Genomic DNA, 12,860 nt, shown 5'->3' on the forward strand with positions numbered 1-12,860 from the left:
GTAATATTCACTACTTCTAGAATTCTTTATGGAAGTAACTAAAAGGATAGGAAGAGAAAAAAACCAGCTCTTAACCCCTTAAGAAAGGTTGTCATTTAAGCATAGCAATGACAGCAATATATGCTATAAAATCCTAAATAAGGCACTGTGTTTTAGTGGAAAAAGCTTAGACTTAAAAGAACTCTTTCTAATAAATCTTGGTTAGTTAACCTCTGAACCATGGACATCATTATACCTAACAGAACTTTGATGACAATTAAGTAAGAAAATTTATATGAGACCTTTTTTGTCAATTGGCATTATACAAAATAAACTTAATATTAAAATAATTAGCAACAGAAAAATTGTGACAATCTTGAATTGTCACAATTGTGACAAGGTTTTTTACACATGGAAAAAGTAGAGAAAGGAATTTCAGATGTGAAGAACTATGAGTAAGGATGGTTAAGTAGGCAGTCTGAAGCCAATAATACTTGAAAGAGAAAAGTAAAAGAAAAATTGGAGGTGGTTTGTGTCACATGTCTGTAGTCCTGACTACTCAGGAAGATAAGGTAGGGGGATCACTTGAGCTCAAAAGCTGAAGACCAGCCTAGGCAACAGAATAAGATCCCATTTCAAAAAATAAAGTTAGAAAACACCAGCACCACTTACCTTTCAACATGTCAATGTCATCCCGTTCTATTTCAGCCATCCATTTGGGTGGAGAGCTAGTAATAGGCTGTCAGAAAATAATATATGCATTCAGATACATACAAAGTGTGAAGAGACCCTACTCTTCCTTCCTATAAGAAACGTAGCTTAAGGGGCTGGGGTTGTGGCTCAGTGGTAGATCACTTGCCTAGCATGTGTGAGGCCCTGGGTTCGATTCTCAGCACCACATAAAAATAAATAATAAATGTCCATTGACAACTTAAAATATATATATATATATAAAAGTAGCTTGTTACCCAGCCTTCAGGTTGTTTGAAAATACTTGCAAATTATAATTTCAAAAATCCAGTTTTTTCTAGGTTCAGATATGACTTACAAATAATCACCTTACAAAATAATACTGCTCATCTTTTCATTTATTTATTTATTTTCTTAGTTGCAGATAGACACAGTGCCTTTATTTATTTATTTTTTTATGTGGTGCTGAGAATTGAACCCAGTGCTTCACACATGCTAGGCAAGTGCTCTACCACTGGGCCATATCCGCAGCCCAATACTGCCATCTTTAAAGCTGAAATCAGAGAGATGTTGTTAAAAGAACTTGGTGAGACTACTATTATTATTTCATGCATAACAAGTTAGTATAGCATTGAAATTCCATTCTGATGGCAGAAAGAAGACTCAAGAATGTGAAAACCCTAAACTAACTGACAGAATAGAGAGAATGGTCATTACTTAAAATTTTACCTCAGATGTACTGATTTAGAATATCTGGAACTGGGGAAGGGTTCAGTGGAAAGAACAGAGCAAGGGAATCCACAAATAGACTTTCTAAAAAATATATTTTTAGTTGTAGATGGCATAATAACTTTATTTTATTTATTTTTGTATGTGGTGCTGAGGATCAAACCCAGTGCCTCACACATGCTAGGTAAGCACTCTACCACTGAGCCACAATCCCAGCCCCACAAATGGACTTTTTAAAAGCTCCATAGCTACAACTAATTCTGTCACATACAACAAACAATACTTCAGCCCTTGAATCTTCTCCCTTTTTAAAAATTAAAATTGAGTTGGTATTAACCATGTAACAAGCAAACACTTTGCATCATGTCATTTACGCCCAAAACAACTCTATGAAGTAGGTATTAATATTTCCATTTTACAAATGAAAAAAAAAATCAATGTAGATTTTAAATTACTTGCCACACAGCTAGAGGAGTCAAGATTCAAAATTTACATAATCAGAGTCCAGAAACCATGATGAGTCCTCTAGGCTGCCTCCCCTAAGACACTCTACATCAAATTCACCATTTTTATCCCAAGTAGGGATGCTAACTAGGGTCCTAGGTAGAGGTAGAAAGAAAACTCAGAGTATGTATATGCACATTTCTAGGAAAAAGGTATAGATATTTAACCAAATTTTTAAAAAACACCACACTCCAAAATCATTATGTAAAACAAATAAATCATTCTTCACCAAACCTCACTCTTCAAATGAGTACACATACACATACACACACACACACACTAATATTTACAACTTAAAATATTTACTTATAACCAAATATAATTAACTAAACTGAAAACCAAATATAGCTGAGATTAGAAGAAAATCAAATCATATACTACCTGCTCAATCTATTAGACAAAAGTTGATCCAATAGTAATGCCACCTTGCATTGTTGATTACATCCTAGACACTAGGCAGTGTTTTACATGCATTATGAAATTCTATACAGTAATTTAAAGTGAAAAACTAAAGTTCAAAAATGTTAGAAACTTGCTCAGATCACAAAAAGTTTAATAGCAGAGTCACTCTAATACAGGCGTGCCTGACTCAAAAGCTCCATACGACTGCATTCTCCGGCCTAGGCCTTACAAGATGCTGAGGAAGCAGAGGCAAATACTCATACCCAACTCTTAAACAAAGAGGCTACAAAGTCTAGATTCCCTTGGAATAAAACTCAAAGAATCTGAAAGCCTCAGGTCAAGAGGAGGATATTTAACTCAGCACCTTGCACTCTAAATAATGAGAAAAGAATGCAAAAAATATAGTAAGAGACAATGGGAGTTATGTCACAACCCCCAATAATATGGTTTGAAAGAAAGAGCTTGGGCTTTGGAATTAGATCTGAATTCAAATCCTGGTCTACCACTGCCTAGGAGTTGAGCAAGTAACTTAGCGGTCAAGTTTCACTGCTAGTCGGTGCTTGAAACAGTGGACTCAAATCCTATTTAGTGTTAAGAATATAGAGGCCATAACAAGTTCAAAAACCTGATTCTTCCATTTAGAGTCTATAACCTTGGGTAACTTATGTACCCACAACCAGTCTTGCAGATATCCTTGTCTGAGATGATTAATTATAGTACTATCTCACCTGGTTTTGTAAAGATTAAATAACATATGTAAAGTACTTAGAACAGTGCCTGGCACATGGTAAGCACCATGATGCTATCATTAGCATCATATTTTCCTGGTTGTGGGAATATATAAGAGAATATATTTAGAGCTTCAAGCACAATATCTGCTGCTGTGGAATTGGAAAGTCTGTGGCTCTTATGAATGCCTTCTCTCAGATTTCTAAGGAAACATGGAGAAATTAGAAAATTCTCTAAGGAGAAATAAATTTACACCATAATGCACTGGATAATTAAAAGAGAAAGCTTCAAAATTATAGTTTGAACAAAAAGAATACCACCAATACATTAAATATTTCAACTGCCTTACCTTAAAAGCTCTCAAACTGAGAAAAGAGGTTAAGAAACAAAGGAAAAAATGTCAAAATAGAGCAACTGAATAGAGAAATGCATTATCAACCATTAACATGATGACAATATAAACAGATTTATAGGACTGCAGTTAGAAAATAATTTGAAGGCTATCATATGGCTCATGAAAATAAAGAAATGAGAGATTAGAGCTTTCACCCAGGAGCAAAACTTTAGATAAACTTCATTAGGAAAGTAAGATAATACTTACACTTTTGAAGGAAGCTGCAAATTCAGCAACACCTGGTACTGAAAAGAAAAAAAAAATTATTCATTCAACAATCTTTGAGTGCTCAGGCATAAAGGATTCAAATAATTAAGAAAATAGCCTTGCCATCAAGGACCTTACAGTCTGAAAAAGAACAATGTAAAACAATAACTCTAAAATTATTTAAGTGCACCAAGAAAGATGCCAGGTGCCATGGGAAGGCAAAAAAGGAAGGAAGGAAATCTAAACCAGACTAAGGAGGCAGGAAAAACTTCTGGGAAAAAATAATGCCTCAACTAATAATAATAATAATAATGCTTTAAAGGACCAGGAACTAGTTGCAAGGATGGTGAGATACAGTATCTCTTACCAAAAAGTTTAAACTTCCTTTTTAGTTATGCTGTTTTTTTAAATTCAATTACTCATGTAAGTGTATCACAGGAAGAATCAGATTAAAAAACAGAAAAACAAGGGCTCCTTTGGAAGACTTACACTTGCTAGCAGTGCTTGCATCACATTCTGGTAAAGGCGTGGTTATGTGGCCTTTGGGTTAGGATGAATGATGCTCCCAGTAGAAGCAGGGGGACTGAGCCAGAGCCGTGGCCAGTACATGGGAGCAGTTAGACTGACCATTGTTGCAGCAGGTCATTATGTTTTACAAGCCATGATGCATAAGGAGCCTCAAATAAAACAAATACCTAAAAAAAGACTACCAAAAACTGCCATCAGTGGTGACTATTACAGAGGTAGGTTTGAACCCCAAATGAGAAGAGGAAGCAGCATTAATACTTGGTTTAAGCCCTACTACTTCTATAGGAAAAACAAGATGCTCATCAATAAAGTATGCTCTTAAATTACCCACAGAAGGATTTCCTTAGATAAGAGCCTAAATCAATGAAGTTAAAGATTGATTAGAAGATCAAGCTAAAAAATGAAGCAAATGTATGATGAATTATTAGTTAAAAAAAAAGAAAGAACAGATAGTTAAAAGGGAAATGATGTTCAAACTCATTAATAAAGAAACACAAACTTAAAATAATAGAGGTTGGTAACAGCAAAAATTGGCTGGTACGTGAGAAAATGGGCACTCTCTTCCACAGTCATCCTCTTCCATGTACACAAACACATGTGCAAAGATACTCATTAATAAAGGTTGCTGTTGTTGTTTGCAGTACTGAGGGTTGAACTCAGGTGTGCTCTACCATTGAACTACATCCCCAGCCCTTTTTTATATTTTTTATTTTGAAACATGTTCTAGCTGAGTTGCCAACGTTGGCCTTGAACCTGTGATCCTCCAGTATCAGTTTCCTTAGTTACTCAAATTACAGGTATGCACCACTATGCCCAGCTCTCATCAATAAAATATGCAAAATAAAACACTGAATGTAGCTTATGTCGCCAAATAGGATATGAATACACAAACTATGATGTATTCATGTAATAAAATATATTTAAAGGAATGAAATTGACCTACACATATAATAAGGTAAGATCTACTAATTAGTTACTAGGTTTAATAAATTAAGCTGAAGATCATATTCACAGGGATTCATCATCATAAAAAACAAAATAATCCACCTATTTTCTTTTTTCTTTAATTTTTTTTTGACGTTTATTTTATTTATTTGTATATGGTGCTGGGGATCAAACCTACTGCCTCATGCTAGGCAAGCACTCTACCACTGAGCCACAACCCTGGCCTTCATCTATATTCTTAAAAAATATATTTATTTAGGATTGGATATATAGCTCAGTAGTAAAGCACCTATCTAGCATGTGTGAAGCCCTAGGTTCAATCCCTAGACCACACACACACACACACACACACACACACACACACAAAGTGGAAAAAAGTGTATATATGTGTGTATAATACACACACACATAAAATATATATTACACTACATATATTTTATATATTTACATTGTATATATATATTTGTACATATACACATATATTTACTTATGTGTATAATACAGACAAAACCAATTTGTAATAAATTAATTATAGTTAACTTTAAAAAAGAGATTACAGAAGGTAAGGAAATGTTTTATATATCTCAATATTATCTATATTTATTACAGATATAGTTTTTAAAAATAATTATTATTTCAAGGATCCTTACTTTCTGTCATACAATGTTCTGGAAAAAATACACAAAACAGCTATTATCATTGGACATCAATCTCTTCACTTTGAAGTGAAAAAAAAAAAACTTTAATCCATTACAGTTACTTGATAACTCTTCAAAAATTTCCCACGGGAATACTGGTTCTCATGCATCTATAGTGATAAGAAGAAAGTAAAAACTTACATTGTTCTGGCCAAAGATCTGGTGAGGCACGGTCAAGTTTTTCAAAACTTAGCAAAGATGCTTCCAAATCTGTCCCTAGGACAAAATACCCAGATTAGACATAAAGACAGGAAACACATTAATTTCTACTTTATTACATTTCAATCTCAACGTAAACTGAAATACTCAACTGGAAGTCTAGAGATTTGAGTTCTATAACTACTAATGATCGTTATGTAAAACAAATAAATCATTCTTCATCAAATCTCACTCTTCAAATGAGTAAAACAGGAGTGATTTGTTTTTTTCTTTTGAGTACCTGGGATTGAACTCAGGGGCACTCAGCCACTGAGCCACATCTTAGCCCTATTTGTATTTTATTTAGAGACAGGATTTCACTTGGCGTCTCACTTTTGCTGAGGTTGGCTTTGAACTTGAGATCCTCTTGCCTCAACCTCCTGAGCTGCTGGGATTATAGGCTTGTGCTACTGTGCCTGGCTAGGAGTGATATGTTAGATGAGTGTTAAGAAAAATGAGTATTAGCTGGGTTCGGTGGCACACACTTGTAATACCAGTGATTTGTGAGGCTAAGGCAAGAGGATCTCAAGTTCAAGGCCAGCCTCAGCAATTTAGCAGGACCCTGCCTAAATTTTTTTTTTTTTTAAATAAAGGACTAGGTATGTTACAACCAATTGAGTATCCTTTACTCCCATGAAAGATAAACTCCTCTGCTAGAACTCTGTATTCCATCTTCTCTTGCTTTGTCAAGAACAACACCTTCAATATCTTCCTCTTCATTTTCTATTTTCTCTAGACTCATACTCAACAGCAAGCAAGTCTGCTCTAGAATTTCCCTTCTGTTATTTTTTTGTTTGCAGTACTGGGGATTGAACACAGGGGCAGCACAAACCTATATCCCTAGCCTTTTTATATTTTGTTTTGAGACAGGGTCTTTCTTCCTAAAGTTGTGACTGACCTCAAAGTTATGATCCTCTTGCCTCAGCCTCCCAAACTGCTGTATTATAGGCATGTGCCACTATACCTGGTGTAGAATTTCTTTCTTTCCTTTTTTTGGTATTGGGGATTGAACTCAGGGGGCACTTAACTATCACTCTTTTTATTTTGAGACAGGGTCTCACTAAGTTACTGAGGCTGGTTTCACATTTGCAGTCCTTCTGCCTTTTTCCTGAGTAGCTGGGATTATAAGCATGCACAACCATGCCTGACTCTACACAATTTCCTTACTTTAAAAAAACAAAAACAGAAACCAGCCAGGAATTGTAGCACTCACCTGTAATCCGAGCTACTCAAGAAGCTGGGCAGGATGATCACAAGTTTGAATCCAGCCTGAGCAATTTAGCAAGATCGTCTCTTAAATTTTTAAAAGTTAAAACAATTAAAAAAAAAAAGGCTGAAAATAAAGGTACTGTATTTGTCTACTATAAACAAAGATATTAATAAAAAAAAAAAAAAAAGGTGAATTCTAGCTACTGCACTTGCCTAACATGTGTGAGGGCCCTGGGTTCAATTCCTAATACTAATGGGAGATTTAAAAAAAAAAAAAAAACTCCCTTGACCCCATAAACTCCTCCATATCCTTCACTACTAAAGCTCTAGAGTTGTCTATCCTGTTGTCTTTCTTTTAATTCTTCACCTCACATTCTCTCCTTAACCTATGACAAGCAGGCTTCTGTCCCTACACATATGGATAGAACATACATACTGCTGTTGTAAAGGACATCTGTGACCTATGTTGTTAAATCCAATGGTCATTTCTCTTTTCTCTCTTCTGTGATCTGATTACTCCATATCTTTTCTTTTTTTAATATTTATTTTTCAGTTTTCAGTGGACACAACATCTTTATTTTACTTTTATGTGGTGCTGAGGATCGAACCCAGGGCCCCGTGCATGCCAGGCGAGCACACTACCCCTTCAGCCACATCCCCAGCACCTTGATTACTCCACTTCTATCAACCATGCTGGTTTTTCTCCTAGTCCTTGACTCCTTGCTTTCTCAGCTCCTACCTCACCTAGTTCCACAACTCTTACCACATCTATAGGCCAATGACTCCATATTCACATTACCACCTTTCTCCTGAGCTTCAGTTATATGTTCAAATGGCTACTTGACAACTCTCTCCATTTATTTACATGTGTGAAAACTTCTTAAACTTAGTATGTTCAAAATCATAATTTCCCAATCCTTGCCAACTCAAGAAACTACAATATCCTAAACCCAAATTCTCTAACCAAAAGCCCAGATTAATCTTTCATGCCTCCTTTTCCGGAACTGTTCTAAACCATCAGTAAATTCAAGTTTCTTCTCCAAAATACACCACAAAATCGAATGTATTCAAGAAGCCATCACTTCTCTCCTGCACTACTTCAAAAACCTCTAAATAGACATCCCTGCTCCTGTCCTTACTCCTTCCCTTTCACCCTCAGACCTATTCTCCACAAAATAGCCAGATACTACTTTTCAAAAATGTCAATCATGCTGGGCATGGTAGCACATGCCTGTAATTCCAACTACATGGGAGGCTAAGGCAAAAGAATGCCAAGTTCAAGGCCAGTCTGGGCACCTTAACCAGATCTTGCCTCAAAATAAAAAGTAAAAAAATGTAGCTCAGGGGTAGAACGGCCCAAGTACCCATCCTCCAGACACAGACACACACACACACACATACACATACACACACGATTATTAATTTTATTAAATCACAACCCTTAAGTACATGTCTTTTCAATACTGGGAGTGACCACACATGAGTACTCAGAGAACACTTCAGTAAACTGAGTATGATGATTGTCTTAGTTGGTCCACTGTGTAAAAATGGAAGATCATGTTTATTTTAGAGAAAGTGGTAGAGTGTTCCCAGGTTCAGTCCCCATTCCCATCCTCCTCTGAAAAAAAGTCAATCGGTTAATGTCATTCTCCAACTTAAAAGTTCTTTTTTCTAGCTAAATCTCAAAGTACATATCTACCATGTCCTATAAAATTCTACCTGATTTAGCCTCTCATTCATTCTTTGACCCTACTTCCCCTCTATTTTCCCCTACACACAACAGGTACTTTAAAATTTGTTGAGTATTAATGTGTGCTTAGCATGCTAGTTAAATTAGTTCATTTAATGCTATAAACCAGGGGTACTTAACATTTTCTGGATAAGCAACATCTTTAGAAATTTGGGGAAAAAAACTACACACTCTCACCCTAGAAATGAATATGTGCATAAAACTTTGCACAAAATGTTCTTTTCTCTACACCAAATCTGTTTTACCAGATATTCCAAGGGAATTTCCAAAAGCAATGTAATTGGTAAAGAACTCAAGCCTAACACACTGGCTTATTTAAAGCATCCAAAAATTTGGTCAGAAGAAAAGCTACAAAATACATAAAATGTCAATTTTCAAATTCTCAAGAAATATCTCAATGGGAAACTCAATATTAACAAAAATAAACCTATTGGAGGGAGAGAATCCAATAACCAACAAAGGTTGTAATACTGCATTCTGGGACATAACTCTGCTGAGTCTTATGCTCATAAATTAATTAGACGGCTTTACTTGCATTTCAATTTTCTTCCCTTTTAAGAAACTCCAGTAAGGGATGGGGTTGTAGCTCAGTGGTAGAGTGCTTGTCTTGCACATGTGAGGCACTGGGTTCGATCCGCAGCACCACATAAAAATAAATAAATAAATAAAAATAAAGATATTAAAAAAAAAAGAAACTCCAGTAAATTTAGCATGAGAAAGACAAAAGATGCAGAAAGGTAAATTGAAGATTAAAGTGAACTACTTTACACAAACCTGTGCAGCAATAAAAATGTGCCAACCTACAGATTATATAAAACAGAACATATGCATAATTCCTTGCACTATTTAATTGTAAACAGTAGAATGCATGCAGTCTAAACTTTTATTATTACTTCCCTGTCTTCCATATATCTACAACCCCCCCCCCCAAAAAAAATCCACATCCTTGTTAACCAAAAAATAAAAAGACAAAAGAGTAGATGACCTAAACTTACTTTCAAAATCAACATTATTTTAATTAGATTTTAAAGACAGAGACAGGATACTAAAAATAAAAGTGAAAGAGCAAAAGCAGTGGAATAATTCAGGATGATTTGGGTACTGTGGATTTAACCCAGAGGCGTTTAACCACTGAACTACATTCCCAGCCCTTTTTTGCTAAGTTGCTGAGGCTGGCCTGGAACTTGCCATTCTTCTACCTCAGCCACCCCAATCTATGGTATTACAGTCCTGTGCCAGAGCGCCCAGCTGAAATACTTATTTAGAAGCTGCATTTAAATTCAGAATGCTTAATTTGATTTTGTCAAAGTAAAAAAAAAAAAAAAAAAAAGATTGGATAGAAAAAAGGTGTAACTGTCAGAGAGGAGAATAAAAACTTTAAAATTCAAGATGGCAGCAAGAGGCAGTGGAGCACAATTGTAAATCCAGCAACTCTGGGGCTGAGGCAGGAGGATCGAAAGTTCAAGGCCAGTATCAGCAACTTAGTGAGACACTATCTCAAAAATACTTTTTTTTTTTTTTTTAAAGGGCTGCAGATGTTGCTCAGCAGTAGAGCACCCCTGGGTTTAATCACCATTACAGGGAAAAAAGAAAAAAAAAGTTTGCAAAAAAGAGACCATGGAGATGATTAGATAACAAAAGGGAAAAAATATTATTCCCAATACTCTTCTTAGCTAAGGAAAAGAAATTGCGAGAAGGCAGGGAAAAAAATCAAAGACAAAGAACACAGCTCCAAAAATCTCCAAAACTTGAAAAAAATATATATATAAAAAAACTTAATAATAAATTAAAAATTTCAATAGCAATTACTTCTGTATCTACAACTTGGCTGACTTCTTTTGTGTGGTGAAATTTAAATAACATAAATTCACCATTTTATTCTTTAAGTGTATAATCAATGGCATTAAGTACATTAACATTATCCAATCATCACCATTATCTATCATCAAAATTTTCTCATCTTCTCAAATAAGGTATTAAATAACTCCCCATTTCCTTAGCTGACTTCTTAAATGCCTTTTTTTCCTCCCTCTTCTGGAAAGAGAAGTATCTAAAAGGCAGAACAATCTCTTTTAGTTCTGAACATCCACAATCTTTTTTAATATTTATTTTTTAGTTGTAGTTGAACACAACACCTTTATTTCACTTATTTTATTTTATTTTTTTTTAATGTGGTGCTGAGGCTGGAACCCAGGGTCTCCCACGTGCGAGGCAAGAGCTCTACTGAGCCACAACCCCAGCCCCCATCCACAATTTTTATACAGTATGTTCCCATGCTCAAAAAATTTCAGACTCTGGAACTGGGGTTGTGGCTGAGTGTTAGGGTGCTTGTCTAGCACCACATATAAATAAATGAATAAAATAAAGGTCCATCAATATCTAAATAATTTTTTTTAAGTTACATTGTTTAAAAAAAAAAAAAAAACTTCAGGGCTGGGGATGTGGCTCAAGCGGTAACACGCTCACCTGGCAAGCGCGGGGCGCTAGGTTCGATCCTCAGCACCACATAAAATAAAATAAAGACGTTGTGTCCACTGAAAACTGAAAAATAAATATTAAACAAAATTCTCTCTCTCTCTCTCTTAAAAAAAAAAAATTCAGACTCAGTTGAACATTATTTCTAGATATACCTAATCTTTCTTTTAATATATATTAATTGAAGGATAACTGCTTGCCAAGCACTATGCTAAACCCGGGGATCCAAAGACAGAATTTATGACCAGGCGTAAAAGGGTCAAAGTTAACAGAACAACTATGCTGACAATGAAGAGATTAAGATAGAGAGTAATGGTGGAGAGGGACAACTTCAAAAAATGTCTGGGAAAGGCCTTTTCGGGAGGTGACATCTAAAATGAGACTTGGAATTGAAAAATATATTGATATTTGATTCATCCTTCCGTCTCCTAAAGCACCCAGCATTTGCTTTTCATTTAGCAGGTACCCGATAATAGCTCTCCTTAATTCGCAAGATTCCTTCCAAACACAAAATGTTTGAGGACAGAAAACTACCTGTCAATGATATCGGTGTGGGGCTGGGAACTACAGATGGAAAAACTGAGTTCAAAATTAGTACAAGACCCTAAACTCTCTAAAGCAGAGTGTACCGAAACCACCTAACTGCTACCTTGAAATGACTTGCATTTCAGTTAACATATAGTAGAAATTGTTCACTCACTCAGCCTAAAGAAACGACACATAAAGCAGACACAAGAGTGGTTAAGACTATTCAAGACTACATTAGAATGCTCAATTCTCGTTTCTCCAAAGGCGAGAAAACGAGAAGGTCCCCCGTTCTCTTCTGCCAGAGCAACCGAAAAAGCAGGAAAGAATCATGTTTCTCCTGTGGTTCAGTCCCGGGAAGAGGTCAGCCACCAACCCCGGCTAGGGCTCCATCCCTGCTCGATTAGAATAGAAGAGACACTTCAATGGGGCGCCGCGAGGAGAAAACTACAGCAAAGCACTTCCTTTCCCCCAACTGTATCCTCTCTTCGACTTCAGTCTCACTCCAATAGGATTAAGGGAGGGCCAGGGCGATCCCGGTCCTTTTGCCCAAAACCGGTCCCTAGCTGATGCCTTACTCCACCCGCCAGGATATATGGAGACGCTGCGAAGAACCGGCGAGCTGGAGACAGGGACGTATCCCAGGAAAATGAAGTGAAAGACACGAAAGGATCCCAGTAAAAAATTGTAAGTGCGAGGGGAAGGTGGATAGTGGAAGTTCCCACAGAAGCAAAGAAAGAGGTTGCAGGCCAAGGATCTCCAAGCCGGCTCCAAGCCGGCTCTTACCGTCTGTGGGAGACGCCATCTTCCGACCCATGTCACGTGACGTGGCCAACCGTCGGCGGGAAAGCGAGGATTCATAAGCCACGCCCCCAAAGAGACACCCAATCCCCAACTT

At 36.4% G+C, this 12,860-nt stretch overlaps 1 protein-coding gene across 2 annotated transcripts in view; it reads right to left on the reverse strand.

Annotated features, from left to right (window-relative positions):
* Lin52 (lin-52 DREAM MuvB core complex component) overlaps nucleotides 1-12,830 on the reverse strand; it is a 106,578-nt gene extending 93,748 nt beyond the window's left edge. Inside the window, exons 1-4 of one of the 2 annotated variants that reach the window (XM_027931720.2) lie at nucleotides 12,749-12,830; nucleotides 5,947-6,021; nucleotides 3,635-3,672; nucleotides 652-718 (exon numbers count right to left, since the gene is read on the reverse strand). In XM_027931720.2, the coding sequence (XP_027787521.1) occupies nucleotides 652-718; nucleotides 3,635-3,672; nucleotides 5,947-6,021; nucleotides 12,749-12,779 (211 nt within the window). In that variant the 5' untranslated portion in view covers nucleotides 12,780-12,830. The remainder of the gene's footprint in view (nucleotides 1-651; nucleotides 719-3,634; nucleotides 3,673-5,946; nucleotides 6,022-12,748) is intronic. The other variant, XM_034635923.2, reaches the window with a different exon arrangement.
* Between the last annotated feature and the right edge of the window lie 30 nt (nucleotides 12,831-12,860).

The sequence above is a fragment of the Marmota flaviventris genome, chromosome 2 (genome assembly GCF_047511675.1).
Source record: "Marmota flaviventris isolate mMarFla1 chromosome 2, mMarFla1.hap1, whole genome shotgun sequence".
NCBI lineage: Eukaryota > Metazoa > Chordata > Mammalia > Rodentia > Sciuridae > Marmota > Marmota flaviventris.